The 16,865-nt window shown below is 43.6% G+C and overlaps 1 protein-coding gene across 3 annotated transcripts in view; it reads left to right on the forward strand.

Annotated features, from left to right (window-relative positions):
- Positions 1 to 16,865, forward strand: part of cfap91 (cilia and flagella associated protein 91) — a 255,903-nt gene that overhangs the window by 161,200 nt on the left and 77,838 nt on the right. For 2 of the 3 annotated variants that reach the window (XM_068039945.1, XM_068039946.1), the window contains 4 exons: positions 5,219 to 5,335; positions 10,045 to 10,116; positions 10,565 to 10,711; positions 12,042 to 12,263. In XM_068039945.1, the coding sequence (XP_067896046.1) occupies positions 5,219 to 5,335; positions 10,045 to 10,116; positions 10,565 to 10,711; positions 12,042 to 12,263 (558 nt within the window). The remainder of the gene's footprint in view (positions 1 to 5,218; positions 5,336 to 10,044; positions 10,117 to 10,564; positions 10,712 to 12,041; positions 12,264 to 16,865) is intronic. The other variant, XM_068039947.1, reaches the window with a different exon arrangement.

The following is a 16,865-nucleotide window of genomic DNA, read 5'->3' on the forward strand; positions in this document are numbered from 1 at the left end:
ATAGGAAGCAAAATGGACCCTGTTCTGGGACTATTTAAAGGCCGCTCAACAAGTTGCAGCTGAGGTGGTTTTGACTTACTTGTGCTGAGGCCCAGTGGCAGATGCACTGTGGTATGTTGCTGGTGTAGTTTCAAGGTTTCTGCTGACCAGGAAAGGAAGAAAATAACATTGTCTTGTACAGTTATGGAGGGGATGCGGGTGCGTGGTAGTTGCAGTGCCACTTCCTCTGCAACATGAACAAGACATGCAGAGGAGGAGGCAGAGAGGGAAACCTCTGTGAGGAATGAGGGCTCTTCTTCGAAGGCCCTACCCCAAGAGGGTCTTCAGAGCACCACTTGTACATTGGGATGAGCCAGAAGCAATGGCTAAATGGGGCTTCGCTTCAACTAAATAGTGACAGAGTTGTGTCAATTCCTTCACAAAGACCTGGAGCCTCAAATCAGGGCAAGGACAGGCGTCCCAGTGGCTGTGAAGATCACTATCGCCCTTTTATTCTTTGCAGCCAGTTCCTTCCAGGTGGGGACAGACGATATTGGCAATGTTTCACAATTTCCTATCCACAGAAACATCTGGCAGGCGACAGAGGTGGTCTACAGGAGGAGAGGGACTTCATCATCATCTTGCTGAGGAGGGAAGTCCAGGATGAAAGGACACGTGAGTTCGCCAGGATAGTGGGCACCTGATGGTGTCGAGCACCATCAACTGCACACACATGGCTCTGTGGGCTCTCTGTGTCATTGAGTGGCTGGCGAAACCACAAATGCAAAGGCTAACACTCAGTCACTGTGTAGATGGTGTACAACCACGACAAGAAATTCATCTCAGTGAATCCTGACAGTACCCACGATACTTTTATCCTGGAACAGTCAGCAATTTCCACCATCTTTGGGCCTCCAAGACAGACCACAGGATGGCTGCTTGGCAACGAGGGATATCCCCTCCATACGTGGTTCATGACCTCCTTCCGCCACTCCACCACAATGAGATCCATGGAGCTCACACAACATCATGGAGCAAGCCATTTGGCTCCTAAAGCAGCAATTTCGCTGCTTAGATCACACCTGAGAGGATCTCCACGTTTGTAATGGTGCGCTGTGTCCTATAGCAATTATAATGGCCCAGCCACTACCTCCTGGGATCTGGAGGCCACCTCTGGGAGAGGAAGAGAGGGAGGAGACCACGTGCAATTGAATGGAGCAAGAGGGACCGCATAGTGAGGCTTTGCTTCAGTGAAAAGAATCATCTGCAGTTCTCGCAGTCTGGTAAGGTGAGTGGCCAGCAGCACCCGGTTCATTAGGCACCAACTCCCTAAGTACCAGAAAGCACGTGAGCTGACCTCACAGAATGTTCATAGTTCTCCCTCACATTGTCAGAGTAAGTGAATGATCGCAACCTTGAGATGCAGCCATCCTCACATATGGGGTGACATTCAGACGGGGACATCACTGAAGAGAACATCAGCTCATGTGTATGTCATGGAGCGCAGCCTACTCATGAATCTTTCTCCTCTCATCCTGCAGGAGAAGAGAGCCCATAATATGCAGGAGATGGCCAGATCATGAGTTGGAGGAACCCAGCTCCACACACTGACAGCAGTGGAGGAGGCAGTGCTGGAGATCACGAGGGTGCCATTGAGGCATGCAGAAGGGGATGGTGGGATGGAAGGCCATGAGAAACTGGGTCATTGGTTAACTCTTTCTTAAGGTGAAGAGCATGGAGGAAACTCCTGCCAATGCGCACTATGGATTTTAGACTGCTGTCATCACAGTGGTTGGCTGTGCTGGGGCACTTGTTGGGTAGGACCAATTTTCATCACCATTTTCTTGTGTCTCCTCCAAGGCCAGTTGCAGAGTGGCACCAAAGTGGATCTGCTGTATTGGAGCCAGCATCCTCGCTGGGGTTGGGGGAGGGGGTGTTGGGTTGCGGAGTCAACGGAACCTGCACTGTTGATTTGTGCCTTAGCATCTTCTACCAGCGCAGAGACACTTACCTCAGTTGGGCCACAGATTAGTGTAGAAAGGGGAGCACTGGATGAACCTCACAGCACATGGCCAGACGTCCTCCGCTGCCTGGGCGCTCGCACCTCTGGAGCTATCGCTTCCTCCTCTTCTTCCTCCTCCGAGGTGGAGTGTCATTGCAGCTCCTCCTCCTCATCCATCTCCAGGCCTCTTTCCAATGTCATATTGTGCAGGGCACAGCAGACAAACACGATGCAGGAGACTCTAGCTGGCTCATACTGGAGGGAACCACCTGATCAGACAAGACAACGGAAGCTTATCTTCAAGAGGCCAATGGTCTATTCAATGCAGGTCCATGTTAAGAGATGGCTCTGGTTGTAGCGCCTCTCCCCATCCGTGTCTCTGTTTCAAATGGGCATCATCAGCTACCTCCTTAGCAGATAACCCCTATCCTCCAGCAATCACCTGCAGAGTCTGGATGTTGCCCTGAAGAGGTATGGCACCTGGGACTCTCACAAGATGAAGGAGCCACGACAGCTGCTCAAAAACCGGGCACAGACCTGCAAGATTCTCTTCCTGTGGTCACAGACCAGCTGGACATTGAATGAGTGGTAGCCCTTTCTGCTCAGGAATCTGACTGGCAGGTCCGTCGGTGCCTTTGTGGCTACATGGGTGCAATCAATGACCCCTCTGGACCTGAGGGAATCCATCGATCGCAGCAAAGCCCAAACACCTCTGTACCTGTGCTGGCCCATCTGTGTCAAAGTGGATATAGTCCCCTCTTGAATATGGCATCTGTGACCTAATGGCGTGATGAGCTGCCGATTGCGAGATGCTACCTAGGCCTGCTGCTGATCCCTGGAACGGCCATTTGCATAGAAATTCAGGGCAACGATGACCTTGACAACTGCAGATAAGGGACTGCCATGGGGGCTGTGAGGCCTCAGGTCATGGGAATCAGAACACATAGGTCCAAGACCATCTGCCTGGATAGGCATAGCCTCCTATGGCACTGTTACTCTGTCATTTGTAGGTAGCTGACTCTTGGGCAGTAGACCTGTAGCACCTTATTCCCCTTGCAGTCTCCCGCTGTGCTCCTCTGATCTCCTGCTGTCTAGGCGGTTGCATCTGCTGAAGTTCATCCTGTCTGCTCTGACCAATCTGTTCCCATCTGAACTTCCTCAGCTTGGCTTTGTGCATTCACCAGGCCTTCTCCTGCCAAGTGATGCCAGTGGCCTCATGTCCCTTTCCAGATTCCTGCCACTCATCACTAAAAAAAGCAAGTCTCCCAGTTCCAGCAATGGCTTCTCTGTGGCACTTTTGGAGCAGCTGAACTTTATTTTGCGCCTCTGCATTATTTCAATCAGCCCTTCCCATAGCCCTCTTGGCTCCCGCAGTATTCATGACTTGTGCACCCTGTTGTGTCCCAGACATGGCATTTTCCTATAACAGGCTTGTCATGAGCAGTTTACAATTTTTAATGAGCTCCTCAATGAGCTCAACAGGTACTTAATTGGAAGTGTGCAGGGATGCCGTTCCCTCCCACCTGACATCCCTTTAAAAATGCCTTCATGTTCCGGAGGTGGCAGGACCCAATGCCGACCTCTGACAGAGTGATCTTTAAGTTGCGCTTGCACCCACTCCCACCCCCAGCAGGCTTTAAAAATCCAGCCCAAGTATCATAAACCGATCACCCCTGAGCGCGGTGACTTACATTCACTCCGAGTCCACCAACATATCGATTTTAAAATTCTCATCAATGTATTCATATTCCTCCATGGCCTGACACTTTCTTCTTATCTGTAACCTCTTCTAGCCTTGCAGCCCTCCAAGAACTCTGCATTTGTCCATTTCTGAACTCTTGTACATCCTCCATTCCCTTTGCTCCACCACTGTGGCCATCTAGGCATTTCTCTTCTTTAAGCCCTTCCTTAAAGCTTAACCTCTTTGACTAAGCCTTTAGTCACCTGCCCTAATGGTCTCCTTCTTTGGCTTGGTGTCCATTTTTGTCTTATTATGCACCTGTGAAGTGCCTTGGGAAGTTTTCCTTCATTAAAAGCACAATATAAATGCAAGTTCTTGTTGTAGTAGTTGTTTGATTTTTACAGAAACGTAATTATAGCAAAGCAGAGCACAATGGTTTATAATAAATAAGCACAAATGATTATGTACAACATTCCGTAAACACAAAAAGAACCACTCCTCCCTCCCTACTGAGTCGAACTTTAGTAATGGCTCAACCATCACCTTTATGAAGGCAACACCCACATCCCATGAAAGAATTTAAAAAACTTTTCTTCCTCTCCTCTCCCCTCTCTCTTCCCTCCTTCTCTTCACTTCCATTTCATGTCAGACATGTTGTTTGAAAATATTAGCAATGCTACAGAGCTTTGATTTAAGAAATATATTTTACACTTCTTCTTCTTCTTCTTTGGCCTCCTTGTTTCTAAAGACAATGGGTAAATGCCTGGAGGTGGTCAGTGGTTTGTGGTTTGTGAAGCAGCGCCTGGAGTGGCTATAAAGGCCAATTCTGGAGTGATAGACTCTTCCACAGGTGCTGCGGATAAAATTGGGTGTCGGGGCTGTTACACAGATGGCTCTCCCCTTGCACTTCTGTCTTTTTTCCAGCCAAAGACTTGCAGGTTGATAGGTAAATTGGCCATTATAAATTGCCCCTTGTATAGGTAGGTGGTAGGGGAATTGAGGGAAGGTGGGGATGTGGTAGGAATATGGGATTAATGTAGGATTAGTATAAATGGGTGGTTGATGGTCGGCACAGACTCGGTGGGCCTAAGGGCCTGTTTCAGTGCTGTGTCTCTAAAAAAAAAAACTGCTAAGTCTCTTTGACTCGCCACTCAAGTCCCACCTTTATGGCTGTCCGCCAGCTCTGGCGATCACTGGCAACTGACTCCCACAACTTGTGATCAATGTCACAGGACTTCATGTCGCGTTTGCAGATGTCTTTAAAGCGGAGACATGGACGGCCGGTGGGTCTGATACCAGTGACGAGCTTGCTGTACAATATGTCCTTGGGGATCCTGCCATCTTCCATGCGGCTCACATGGCCAAGCCAACTCAAGCGTCGCTGGCTCAGTAGTGTGTATATGCTGGGGATGTTGGCCGCCTCAAGGAGATCTGCGTTACACTAAGAAAGAGAAATACTGTGTGGTTCACTGATGGTTAATCTAATCATGACTAGATCATTTAAAGAATAGTGGTAAATACAGTAAACTTACTGATTTTGTATCCATAAAACTCAGGCCATACGGGAAGCAAAATTTAAAGGAGAAAAGCCAAAAAAGCCACTTCGCTTTTTGTTCAAGATTATAAAGCCTATTCCTCGTCCTCCAACACCTACAGTTGAGCCACCACCTGAGGTAAGGGGAAAAAAAAGATGCTACCCTTCAAAGGAGAAAGTATTTATACCTATTTATTTTCCTATACTATCCATATTCAAATTAAAAATTAAAAATGGCCTTACGCTAGTTCATGAAAAGTTTGTTCAGAAAGTTTGGTCTGCACCACATTGGCAAGGCATCAACTCTTACATAGTATTACAAAACATTTAGAGCACAAAATAGGCCATTCAGCCTAACAGGTCCCTGCTGGTGTTTATGCTCCATATGAACTTCCTCCCAACCTTCTTCATCTAACACCATTAATATATCTTTCCATTCCTTTCTCTCCTGTGCCTCTCTAGCTATCCTTAAATGCATCAACACAAGTTGCCCCAACTACTTCTTGTAGTGGCAAGATCCACATTTTAACCACTCTTTGTGTAACAAAGTTTCTCCTGAATTCCCTATTGGATTTATTATGACTAACATATGTATATGGCCCCTAGTTCTGGTCTGCCTCACAATTGGAAACATCTTCTCTATGCCTAACCTATCAAACCTTTTCATAATCTTAAAGACCTCCTATCAGGTCACTAGAGAAAAGTGCCTCAGCCTGTTCAATCTTTCCCGATAGATATAATTTCTCAGTTCTGGTATCATTCTAGCAAATCTTTTTTGCACTTTCTTCAGTGCCCACGTATTCTTTTTATAATATGGATACCAGAGTCATTCTCTCTCAATCCTCCCCTTGTCAGAAGGTTGTTTGGTCACGTCCCACTCCAGAACTTCAGCACAAATATCTAGGCTGACACTCCAATGCAGTACTGAGGGAGTGATGCACCATCAGAGGTACTGTCTTTCAGATGAGGCGTTAAACAGATGCCCTATCTGCCCTCTTTGGTGAATGTAAAAGATCCTGTGGAACTATTTCAAAGATTAGTAGGGGACCTATCCCTCGTGTCCTGCCCAATGTTTATCCCTCAATCAAATCACAAATAACAGATTATTTGGTTATCATATTGTCGTTTATGGAAACTTGCTATATGCAAATTGCCTGGTGCGTTTCCTACATTACAACAGTGACTACACCTCAAAAGTACTTCATTGGCTGTAAAGCCCTTTGGGACGGTCTGAGATCATGAAAGACACTATATGAATGCAAATCTATTTTTTTTCTCCTCGCCTCTTCTCTCTTTCCCTCCCTCTCATCCTTCTCTTTACCTCACTCTCTCTTTCCTCTCCTTCTCACACCACTTTTTCTCTCCCAATCCCTCTCCTTCCACTCCATTCCGCACCCCTCCTCATGTGCTTTAACTCAAGGGGGTTGGAATACAAATGTGAGGAAGTGATCTTTCAATTGTACATTGGATATCGTCTGAAGTACAGGTTCAGTTTTGAGCACCAAACCTCAGGAAAGCTATATTGGCCTTTGGCATAAATTCACCAGAATTAGACGAGGGTATAAAGCGTTGAACCATGAGGACAGGTGATTTATACCACATAGCTTATAAAAACAAGAGCGCCTGTTTTTTGGGCCCTGATATTGGGTCTCAGGCGTTATTATCATATTGCCTGCATGGCGCTCCAACCTGTTAAAGAGAGGAGTGAAGAAAAATCAGGCCACTTCTTCGCGTCACAGCAGTCCTCAGGTAAGTAGGCCCGTGGGTAGGAGCAAGGTTGTGTGTCTAGTTGGGGTCCACAATCAGGGAGTAATTTGGTGTGCCACCTGATCGTAACATAGCCAGCAAAAGATTCCAAATTTTTAAAAAAATATTTCTTCAACTTCATGCGTTTTGTAGTGCAGTCAATTGCTCTGTACTGCAAGGAGCAAATGTTTGGAAATACATAACACTCACATGTCTTTTGTGTCCCATTAAAATATCAGTCAATTTTTGGGCAGGTATATTATTTGGCACATCACTGAAAATCACAGAAGTCGGGATGGCAGCTAGAAACTAGATTTTCCTTCTCTATTCACCAGATATTGCTGTCTTACTAGCATAATAAAACAGGAAATTCAGCCTTAAAGACTTTTACCAACAACAAAACTGGCATCAGTTTTTAAGAATGTTGGAACAGACCAAATTGCAAAAGTTTCTTAAAGGTGAGCTGCAGGCTGTGGACAGATCTTCCACCAATGTCAGAACGATTGCCATTTTAATGTTGAAGTGAGGCCCACACATGCCTGTAGTATGACCTCTGTCATGCTAGGCCCCCACCTGCCAAGAATGAGGCACATCAATTTTGTCTTTCAATTGATTTTTAACTGTTGTTGGGGCGAGGAAATGACTTGTTAAACAGATTAGCCGTGGCTGGAAAAAAACATTTACATACTACCAGACATTGAAAGTGAGGAAGCGCATTCCAGGGCTTGCTAAGGAGGATACAATCCACAAGGGCCAGGACTGGTTAGACCAGCTGTTCACATGAGCATCTGGCTGTTCCAGGGTTTTCTTTTGAACTGAGTGTGTCTGTTTGCTCCTGGACTGAGAAGATCTCTCTTCTGTCTGCTGCCATCTCTTTCTCTAAAGCCTCTGAATCCATTGAAGACTCATGAACCCCAAGAGAGAAATGTCTCCTACAGCGAACAAGGTTTAAGAATAATACTTGGCTCCAACGAAAAGCAAGATCTACCTACAATCAAGGACTCTACATTGAGCTCAAAGAACCGTAACAAAAACACTTCAGTTATTGCCTTAAATTTTTCCACTTTATTTTTCTTCTGCTCTTTTCTGTCTCTATTTGCATGTGTGTATCGCATATGCATGCTAGCATTGGTGCATCGTGTATCTGTGGGCATTAGCCGAATTAGAGTTTAAGTTTAATAAATTTCAACTTTTCTTCTTTAAACCTAAGAAAGCCTGTTTGTACTGGTTTCTTTGCCTTATAATTGGAAAGTGGTGAACAAGGATTCACCAAGGGGGAGCTATAAACACAGTGTGTTTAAAAAAATAAAACCCTGTAAGACCAGGTGAAGGCTTAAAGGGAACCCTAGACCTCTTTCTCACCTGGTTGTATCACCTCATATTTCATCCCAATTTGCCTACCAGAAAATTGCCAAGAGCCAGAATTTTCCTCATCTACCAGCGAAACAACAGTGTAAAATCAGGTGCCCAATTTTCTGGCCCCTGCTAACCCCGGGGAGGTTTCAGCAAATCATCACTAATGAATATAGTCAGACTTACAATAACCATAGATGCTGTTGCATCTCTAACTATGATACTTGACTTGTATTCATTGTATGTATGGGTTTATTATTGGCAATATTGAATTATTTCAGTCATTGATATGTGATAAAAGCTTGACTGTTTGTTCAAGATATTACAAACAGTACACCAGTCCCTAGCTAAGACAATGGGTACTTAATCTGATAGCGTGCTGTGAGATACTGTCCTGTCCTGGGTCGCTGACCAATGTCCTATTATAGACATACAGCAAAATAGTGACAAATGTTAAAATGCTAGATTTGAGATGCACCTTCCATCTGAACTTGCATTACAAAATACTAACTGTCAATGATGTTGTATGATTTTGTGTATGCCTGTATGGGGGTGAGTGAGAAAGAAAGCCAGATGTAAGATGTTGATGTTACTATCTGTTTCTGAGAGGCCTATGGCTTCACATTTTGCTGCTCCCAACATATTTTTATATGAAAGAATTGGGATTGAGCTTCAACTCATGTAATGTAAGGCTTGTAACTTGTGAGATCTTGTGCCGTTCAGGTCTGCTCCCTTGTAGTCTTTGTTATTTTCTACAGAAAATAGAAGCAATCTTCAGAAATTTTAAGCTGCAGGAGCATATACAGAATGTCAGACAGGTGCAAAATCTGCAGTTCACCCTGATCAGTAGTTGATTATGTATCATGCAGCTGTTGGCAGGTAGGGGGAAGATGGAGCTTGCTGTGATGCCTTGCAATGTCATAACATAATTGGCAACTTAAGTGTCCAAGAGAATCAAATTTACAAGAAATTTTAAAGATACTAAAATTACAACCTGAATTTTCCTTGGGTCCCACTTAGAACATGGTAGGGTTTATGGAGTATTTGTTGATAACTCTGTGATAGAATGCCTCAGTCAAAGCAGTTTTTTAAAATTATATATCTCACCCATTAAGCAACTCTTAGCAGCACTGAATGTCATGAACATGATGGCACACTGATGGAAAATATGTTGTATGACATCATCTCATCTTTCATATCTTTTTAGAATTTGCCTAATGCAGTTGCATCCCAAAAGTTGCATCGAAGGTGGAGGGAGCCAGAATTTTCCTCTTTTACCAACTCAGTAGGTGGAAGGGGAGGGAAGGATAGATAAAAATTATGTAGTACGCAAATTAATGTTCCTAAAGTTGAACAAATTGTGCATCATTACCACTGGATAAAAGCTAAATTGATATTGACAGGTCTTTGTTATTGAAATTTTTATTACAAAAAACAGATTATTCAGAGGCATCAACTAAAAACTTAAACTGCCTTAAATGCATCTCAGTGCATACTTGATTTCCACTGTTATAATCCTTTTTCTGTAGTCAACACAGTTTTACAACTCGGTAGAATTTTGGCAAACATTTAATGACATGTTTTAATTAATAAGACATACTTTATATAATTCACTTAATATCAGATTTTAAACATTAGGACTCTACTACAACTTTCTCCTTAAACCCAATGCGCATGAGAAGCAGTTCAATATGATGGACAATATCTTCACCATGAAATACAATATCTGTTCTAATTTATCTATTTAAGGGAGAAGAGGAAAAGTATCTGTCTATCATTTACCTGCAGAAATTAATAAGAGGAAGGACTATTCAGAATATGGTAAGTTTCTCTGGAGTCTTTATAGATTATGAAATAAATATAGGATCCTCCACAACACAGAATTATCAACTCGCAGAGCGTTGTGTTCTTTGGGAGAATTTGAGGAAGTGCACTTACAAACTGCAGTAAGAGAGTAGCAGGGCTGTATGTTATGTTATCACTTGTGCAACAGCAAGATGATTTTGTCAGTTCTCACCAGTTGGTAAAGCTCTGCAATAGTAAAATATTGCTTAGTGGGGGGAGGGGCATCAGCTTGCTTCATTTAAATTGTGCTTTCTGACAACAATCATGTAATTTCTGGCAGTTTTGGTGACCTGCAAAGTCAGACTATTCCAACCATTTAGTTTGGAGTTGGAATGTTGACAAGGGATAAGTTGGGCAAAATGAAAAGCACTGATGGTAATCTTGGAGTTGTGGGACAACGCTAATGTAATCCATAATCTTGTAGATGTTTGAAGGCAAGGAGAAGCGTATAGAACTGATCCAGGAACTCCGCACCACTCATGCACTCCAAGAGGACAGACAACTAGTGAAGCAAGCAGAAATGCAGGCCATATTGTCCTTGCAGCAAGAACGAGACCTACAGCAGCAAAAGGTAAAAACAATGGGATTCGTAATATTTAATGGAAATCAATTCTAACTTTATTATTATGATATTTGTGGCTAGTCTTATAGAAATCCAGGTCTTTAATATGAATGGCCTATTTATTTATACAGAGCATATTTTTATAAATCCTGTTAAATAAGATTAAGAACAATAAGGAGTTCCACATTCTGATAAATATTTTTTAAAAACTGTTATTTCTGTTTGCAGCCTGAAGTGGTCCCTTTTAAGGGCTGCTGATTAGACCACAAAGTAAAATAAAAGCAAAATACTGCGGATGCTGGAAATCTGAAACAAAAACAAGAAATGCTGGAATCACTCAGCAGGTCTGGCAGCATCTGTGGAAAGAGAAGCAGAGTTAACGTTTCGGGTCAGTGACCCTTCTTCGGAACCCTTCGGTTCCGAAGAAGGGTCACTGACCCGAAACGTTAACTCTGCTTCTCTTTCCACAGATGCTGCCAGACCTGCTGAGTGATTCCAGCATTTCTTGTTTTTGTTTCAGACCACAGAGTAAAGCCTGGCTACCCGAACCTAACCCAACCCGACTAGACCCCACTACGTGTGTCGGGTTCGGGTCGGGTTGGGTCTATATTCCGAGTCCAGCATTCGGGCTCGGGTCGGGTCGGGCTAGACAATGCTGCTTCCGGGAAGTCACAGGATCAGGCTTACCCATGATTCCCCACAATTCCAACTGCAGGAATAGCCTGCTACCAGAACGGATGAATGATATTCATGTCGGGTCAGGCTGGGTCGAGCGCGAAAAAAAAGTAAAGGACTTGGGCCCGGGTCTGGTTCGGGTTGGCTATTGTCGGGTCGGGCTTCAATTTTATACCGGAGCAGGCCTTTACCACAGAGCTGTTTTTCCTGAATGCAGTCAGCCCAGCACCGATTGCATTCAGGACAAACCAATTTGGTAAAGGAGACATCAAATAACAACGTATTTTCAAATGCAAAGTGCCTTACACCTGTTTCACGTGTGGTCCCTGAACTCCTCTTGTGATGCCTATACCAGTATGGCAAGTGGTACACTTCCAATGTAGAATGTATGTGCGCACGTCGCCCACAGTATTGGAGGCTTTGCATCATTGAATTTCTAGGCCATTCTGTTTTAGGTGTTCCTGTTGTACATTATCAAATAAAGTTGTAGGTAGATATACTTCAGAACATTCTGCAATTTAAAATTGACATTTAAATGAGGAAGAAACAGAATGCAGAGTAAATTAAATATGTGTTAGACTAAACTATTAATCTTTTACTGATTGTTTTTGTAGCAGAAGATTATAAACTTATTACAATTAGTATGAAATTTTTCTTACCACAGCGTTCTACAATGGAAGACTATCTCTCACACCTTGAAGATCATGTACTCGCTGACATGTTTGACTTCCTGAATAAGGAGCTGCTGCGACTGCAGGAGGAACGACGCATCCAGGCAATTGTTATGTTGGCTGAGCGTCGCCGTCGAATCAGAGAGGCAGAAGAGAGTGGCTTACGTCAAGTAGAGGAGAGACGTAGAAGGGAGGAGGATGAAATTTTCAAACAGGTCAGACACATGCAATATAAAATTACATTGTAGCAAAATAAGTATTAATTTAATTAAGTAATATTCATTATTAATTATTAATTATGAAAACAGCACGGGAACTCTGGAAGCAGCAGAGCTAATCGGGGGAGGGAGAGAGAGACAGGGAGAGAGGGACATAGAATCATAGGCAGTTTAAGGTACAGAAAGAGGCCACTTGGCCCATTGTGTCTGCACACTTAAAACATTAACTGTCATACCAGAAATGAACAGTATAGAAAGAACGAACTTGCATTTATATAGCACCTTTCATGACCGTAAGACGTCCCAAAGCCCTTTACAGCCAATGAAGTACTTTTGAAGTGGAGTCACTGTTTTGCAGCCAATTTGTGTACAGCAAGATCCCACAACATCAATGTGCTAATGGCCAGATAATCTGTTTAATGATGGTGGTTGAGGGATAAATATTGGCCAGGACACTGGGAAGAACATCCCTTCTGTGCTGCGAATAACTGGCCTAGGATTTTTTATGTCCACCTCAAAGGATAAAGATGGCTTTGGTTTAAAATCTTAACCCCAAAGCAGCACCTCCAACAGTGCAGCCCTCCCTCAGTACTGTACTGAAGTGTCAGCCAGAACTTTGTGCTCAAGTTTCTGAAATGGAACTTGAGCCCACAACCTTCTGCGGGGGGTGGGGGGAGAGAGAGAGTGAGTTTCAAAACAGCACGGGAACTCTGGAAGCAGCAGAGCTAATCGGGGGAGGGAGAGAGGGACATAGAATCATAGGAAGTTTAAGGTACAGAAAGAGGCCACTTGGCCCATCGTGTCTGTGCCGGCTGAAAAACAATCCACAGATTCTAATCCCACCTTCCAGCATTTGGTCCATAGCCCTGCAGATGACAGCACTTGAGGTGCATATCCAGACTCCTTTTGAATGAGTTGAGGGTTTCTGCCTCAACTACCCTTTCCAGACCCCCACCACCCTCTGGGTGAAAAATGTTTTCCTCATTTCCCCTCTAATTTTTCAACCAAACACTTTAAATCTATGCCCCCTAGTCACTGACCTCTCTGCTAAGGCGAATTGGCCCTTCACCTCCACTCTTTCCAGGCCCCTCAAAATATTGTACATCTCAATCAGATCTCCCCTCGGCCTTCTCTGTTCCAAGGAGAACAACCCCAGCCTATCCAATCTTTCCTCATAGCTGCATTTTTCCAGTTCTGGCAACATCCTTGTAAATCTCCTCTGTACCCTCTCTAGTGCAATTACATCATTTCTGTAGTGAGGTGACCAGAACTGCACACAGTACTCAAGCTGTGGCCTAACCATTGAGTTCTACAGCTCCAGCATAACCTCCCTGCACTTATATTCTATAATAAAAACAAGAAATGCTGGAAATACTCAGCAGGTCTGGCAGCATCTGTGGAGAGAGAAGCAGAGTTAATGTTTCAGGTCAGTGACCCTTCTTCAGAACTGGCAAATATTAGAAATGTGAAAGGTTTTAAGCAAGTAAAGCAGAGGTGGGGCAAGAGATAACAAAGGAGAAGGTGTAGATAGCACAAGGTCACAGAGAATAACCGGCCAGAAGGTCAGGGAGCAAAGGCAAACAATATGTTAATGGTGTGTTGAAAGACAAAGCATTAGTACAGATAGGGTGTTAACGGACTGAAAACTGAACAGCCGCAAGTACAAACATGAAAAAAAACAGTGGGTAAGCAAACTGAACAAAGATGAAATAAAATAAAATAAACAATATTTTCTAATTATTCTAATTTAATAATTATATTCTAAACCTTGGCTAATAAAGGAAAGGATTCAATATGCCTTCTTAACTGCCTTATCGGCCTGACCTGCTGCCTTCAGGGTTCTGTGGACATTCACTCCAAGGTTCCTCACTTCATCTACACTTCTCAGTATTTTCCCATTAATTGTGTTTTTGTTTGCCTTGTTTGACCTCCCTAAATGAATCACCTCACACTTCTCCAGGTTGAATTCCATTTGCCACTTTTCTGCCCATCTGACCAGACCATCAATATCTTCCTGCAGCCTACAGCTATCCTCCTCGCTATCTACCACATGGTCAATCTTTGTGTCATCTGCAAACTTCTTGATCATGCCCCCTAAATCCAAATCATTAATATATACCACAAAAAGCAGGGGACCCAGTACTGAGCCCTGCAAAAAACCACTGGAAACAGCCCTCCAGTCGCAAAAACACCCATCAGCAATTAACCTTTGTTTCCTGCCACTGAGCCAATTTTATATCTAATTTGCTGCATTTCCCTGGATTCCATGGGATTTTATTTTTTTAACCAGTCTTCCATGTGGGACCTTGTCAAAAGCCTTGCTAAAATCCATGTAGACCACATCAACTGCACGACCCTCATCTATCTTCCTTGTTACTTCTTCAAAAATTTCAATTAAATTGATCAAACAAGATCTTCCCTTAACAAATTCATACTGAATATCCTTGATTAACCTGTGCCCTTCTAAGTGACAGCTTATCCTGTGTCTCAGAATAGATTCCAATAATTTGCCCACTACTGTGGTTAGACTGACTGGCCTGTAATTATTCGGTCTATCCCTCACTCCCTTTTTAAATAGAGGTACAACATTAGCAGTTCTCCAATCCTCCGGCACCACACCTGTATCCAGTGAGGACGGGAAAATGATGGTCAGACCTTCTGCTATTTCCTCTCTTGCTTCTTTTAACAGCCTAGGACACATTTTATCTGGCCCTGGTAATTTATCAACTTTCAAGGATGCTAATCCCATTAATACTTTCTCTCTCTCTAAGTTTATCACATCTAATACTTCACACCCCTCTTCCTTAACTACAATGTCTGCATCGTCCCCATCTTTTGTGAAGACAGACGCGAAGTATTCATTAAGAACAATACCAACATCTTCCGCCCTTACACATAGGTTACCTTTTTGATCTTTTATGGGCCCTGCTCTCTCCTTAGTTATCCTCTTACTCTTAATGTATTGATAAAACATCTTTGGGTTCACCTTGATTTTGCTTACCAACATTCTTTCATGCCCTGTCTTTGCTTTCCTAATTTCCTTTTTGATTTCACCCCTCCACTTTCTATACTCTTGGCTTTCTGCAGTATTGAGTTTTCAGTGTCAGACATAAGCTTTCCTTTTCTGCCTTATCTTGACCTGTAAGCTCCTTGACATCTATGGGGCTCTAGATTTGGCCATCTCACCCTTTTTCTTTGTGGGAACATGTTTACCCTGAATCTTCCCTTTGAATGCCTGCCACTGCTCTCACACTGATTTACCTTCAAGTAGCTGTTTCCAGTCCACTTTCGCTAAATCACTCCTCAGTTTAGTAAAATTGGCCTTGCCCCAATTGAGAACCCATATCCTGTTCTATCTCTGTCCTTTTCCATAATTATGTTAAAACTGACTAAATTGTGATCACTACCACCAAAATGCTCTCCCACTGCCGCTCCTTCCACCTGCCCAGCTTCATTTCCTAAAACTAAGTCTAAAACTGCAACCTGTCTTGTTGGACTTGCTACATACTGGCCACAAAACATTCCCTTGAATGCACCTCAAGAATTCTGCTCCCTCAATTCCTTACACACTAAAACTATCCCAGTTAATATTGGGGTAATTAAAGTCCCCTACTATTACTGCCCTATTGTTCTTGCACTTCTCGGAAATCTGCCTACATAACTGCTCTTCAATCTCCCTCTTTCTGTTTGGGGGTCTATAGTACACTCCCAGCAGTGTGATTGCACCTTTTTTGTTCCTTTGCTCAATCCATATGGCCCCATTTGATGAACCTTTCAACATATCATCCCTCTTCACAGCTGTATTAGTTTCTTTGACCAATATTGCCACTCTCCCTCCTTTCTTATCCCCCTCCCTATCGCGTCTGGAAACCCTATAACCAGGAATGTTGAGCTGCCATTCCTATCCCTCCTTAATCCATGTTTCTGTAATAGCTATAATATCTTATTGCCACGTGTTTATCTGTGCCCTCAGCTCATCTGCTTTATTTGCTATATTCCTTGCATTGAAATAGATACCCTTGAGCTTTTCTAACCTTTGTTTTCTCTGTCTTCCAGACTCATCCATTAATTTTCTGCCTTCCATTTTCACTTCTGATTTTGTCCCAACTGAGTCTACCCTAAGGTCCCCATCCCCCTGCCAAACTAGTTTAAACCCTCCCCAACAGCACTAGCAAAACGTCCCGCAAGGAACTCAGTCCCGGCTCTGTTCAGGTGCAACCCATCCGACCTGTACAGGTTCCATCTCCCCAGAGCCAGTTCCAATTTCTCAGGAATCTAAAGTCCTCCCTACTGCACCTTCTTTCTAGCCACGCATTATTCTGTCTTATCGTTCTATTTCTATACTCATTTGCGTGTGGCATTGGAAATAATTCAGAGATTACTACTTCTGAGGTCCTGCTTGCTAATTTTTTACCTAGCTCCCTAAATTCTGACTGCAGGACCACATCCCTCTTTCAACCATGTCGTTGGTTCCAATATGGACCACAACTGCTGGCTGTTCACCCTCCCCATTCAGGATGCTCTGCAGCCACTCAGTGACATCCTGGTGCCTGGCACCAGGGAGGCAACACACCATCCTGGATTCACGTCTGCAGCCAC

The sequence above is a fragment of the Heterodontus francisci genome, chromosome 10 (genome assembly GCF_036365525.1).
Source record: "Heterodontus francisci isolate sHetFra1 chromosome 10, sHetFra1.hap1, whole genome shotgun sequence".
Taxonomy (NCBI): domain Eukaryota; kingdom Metazoa; phylum Chordata; class Chondrichthyes; order Heterodontiformes; family Heterodontidae; genus Heterodontus; species Heterodontus francisci.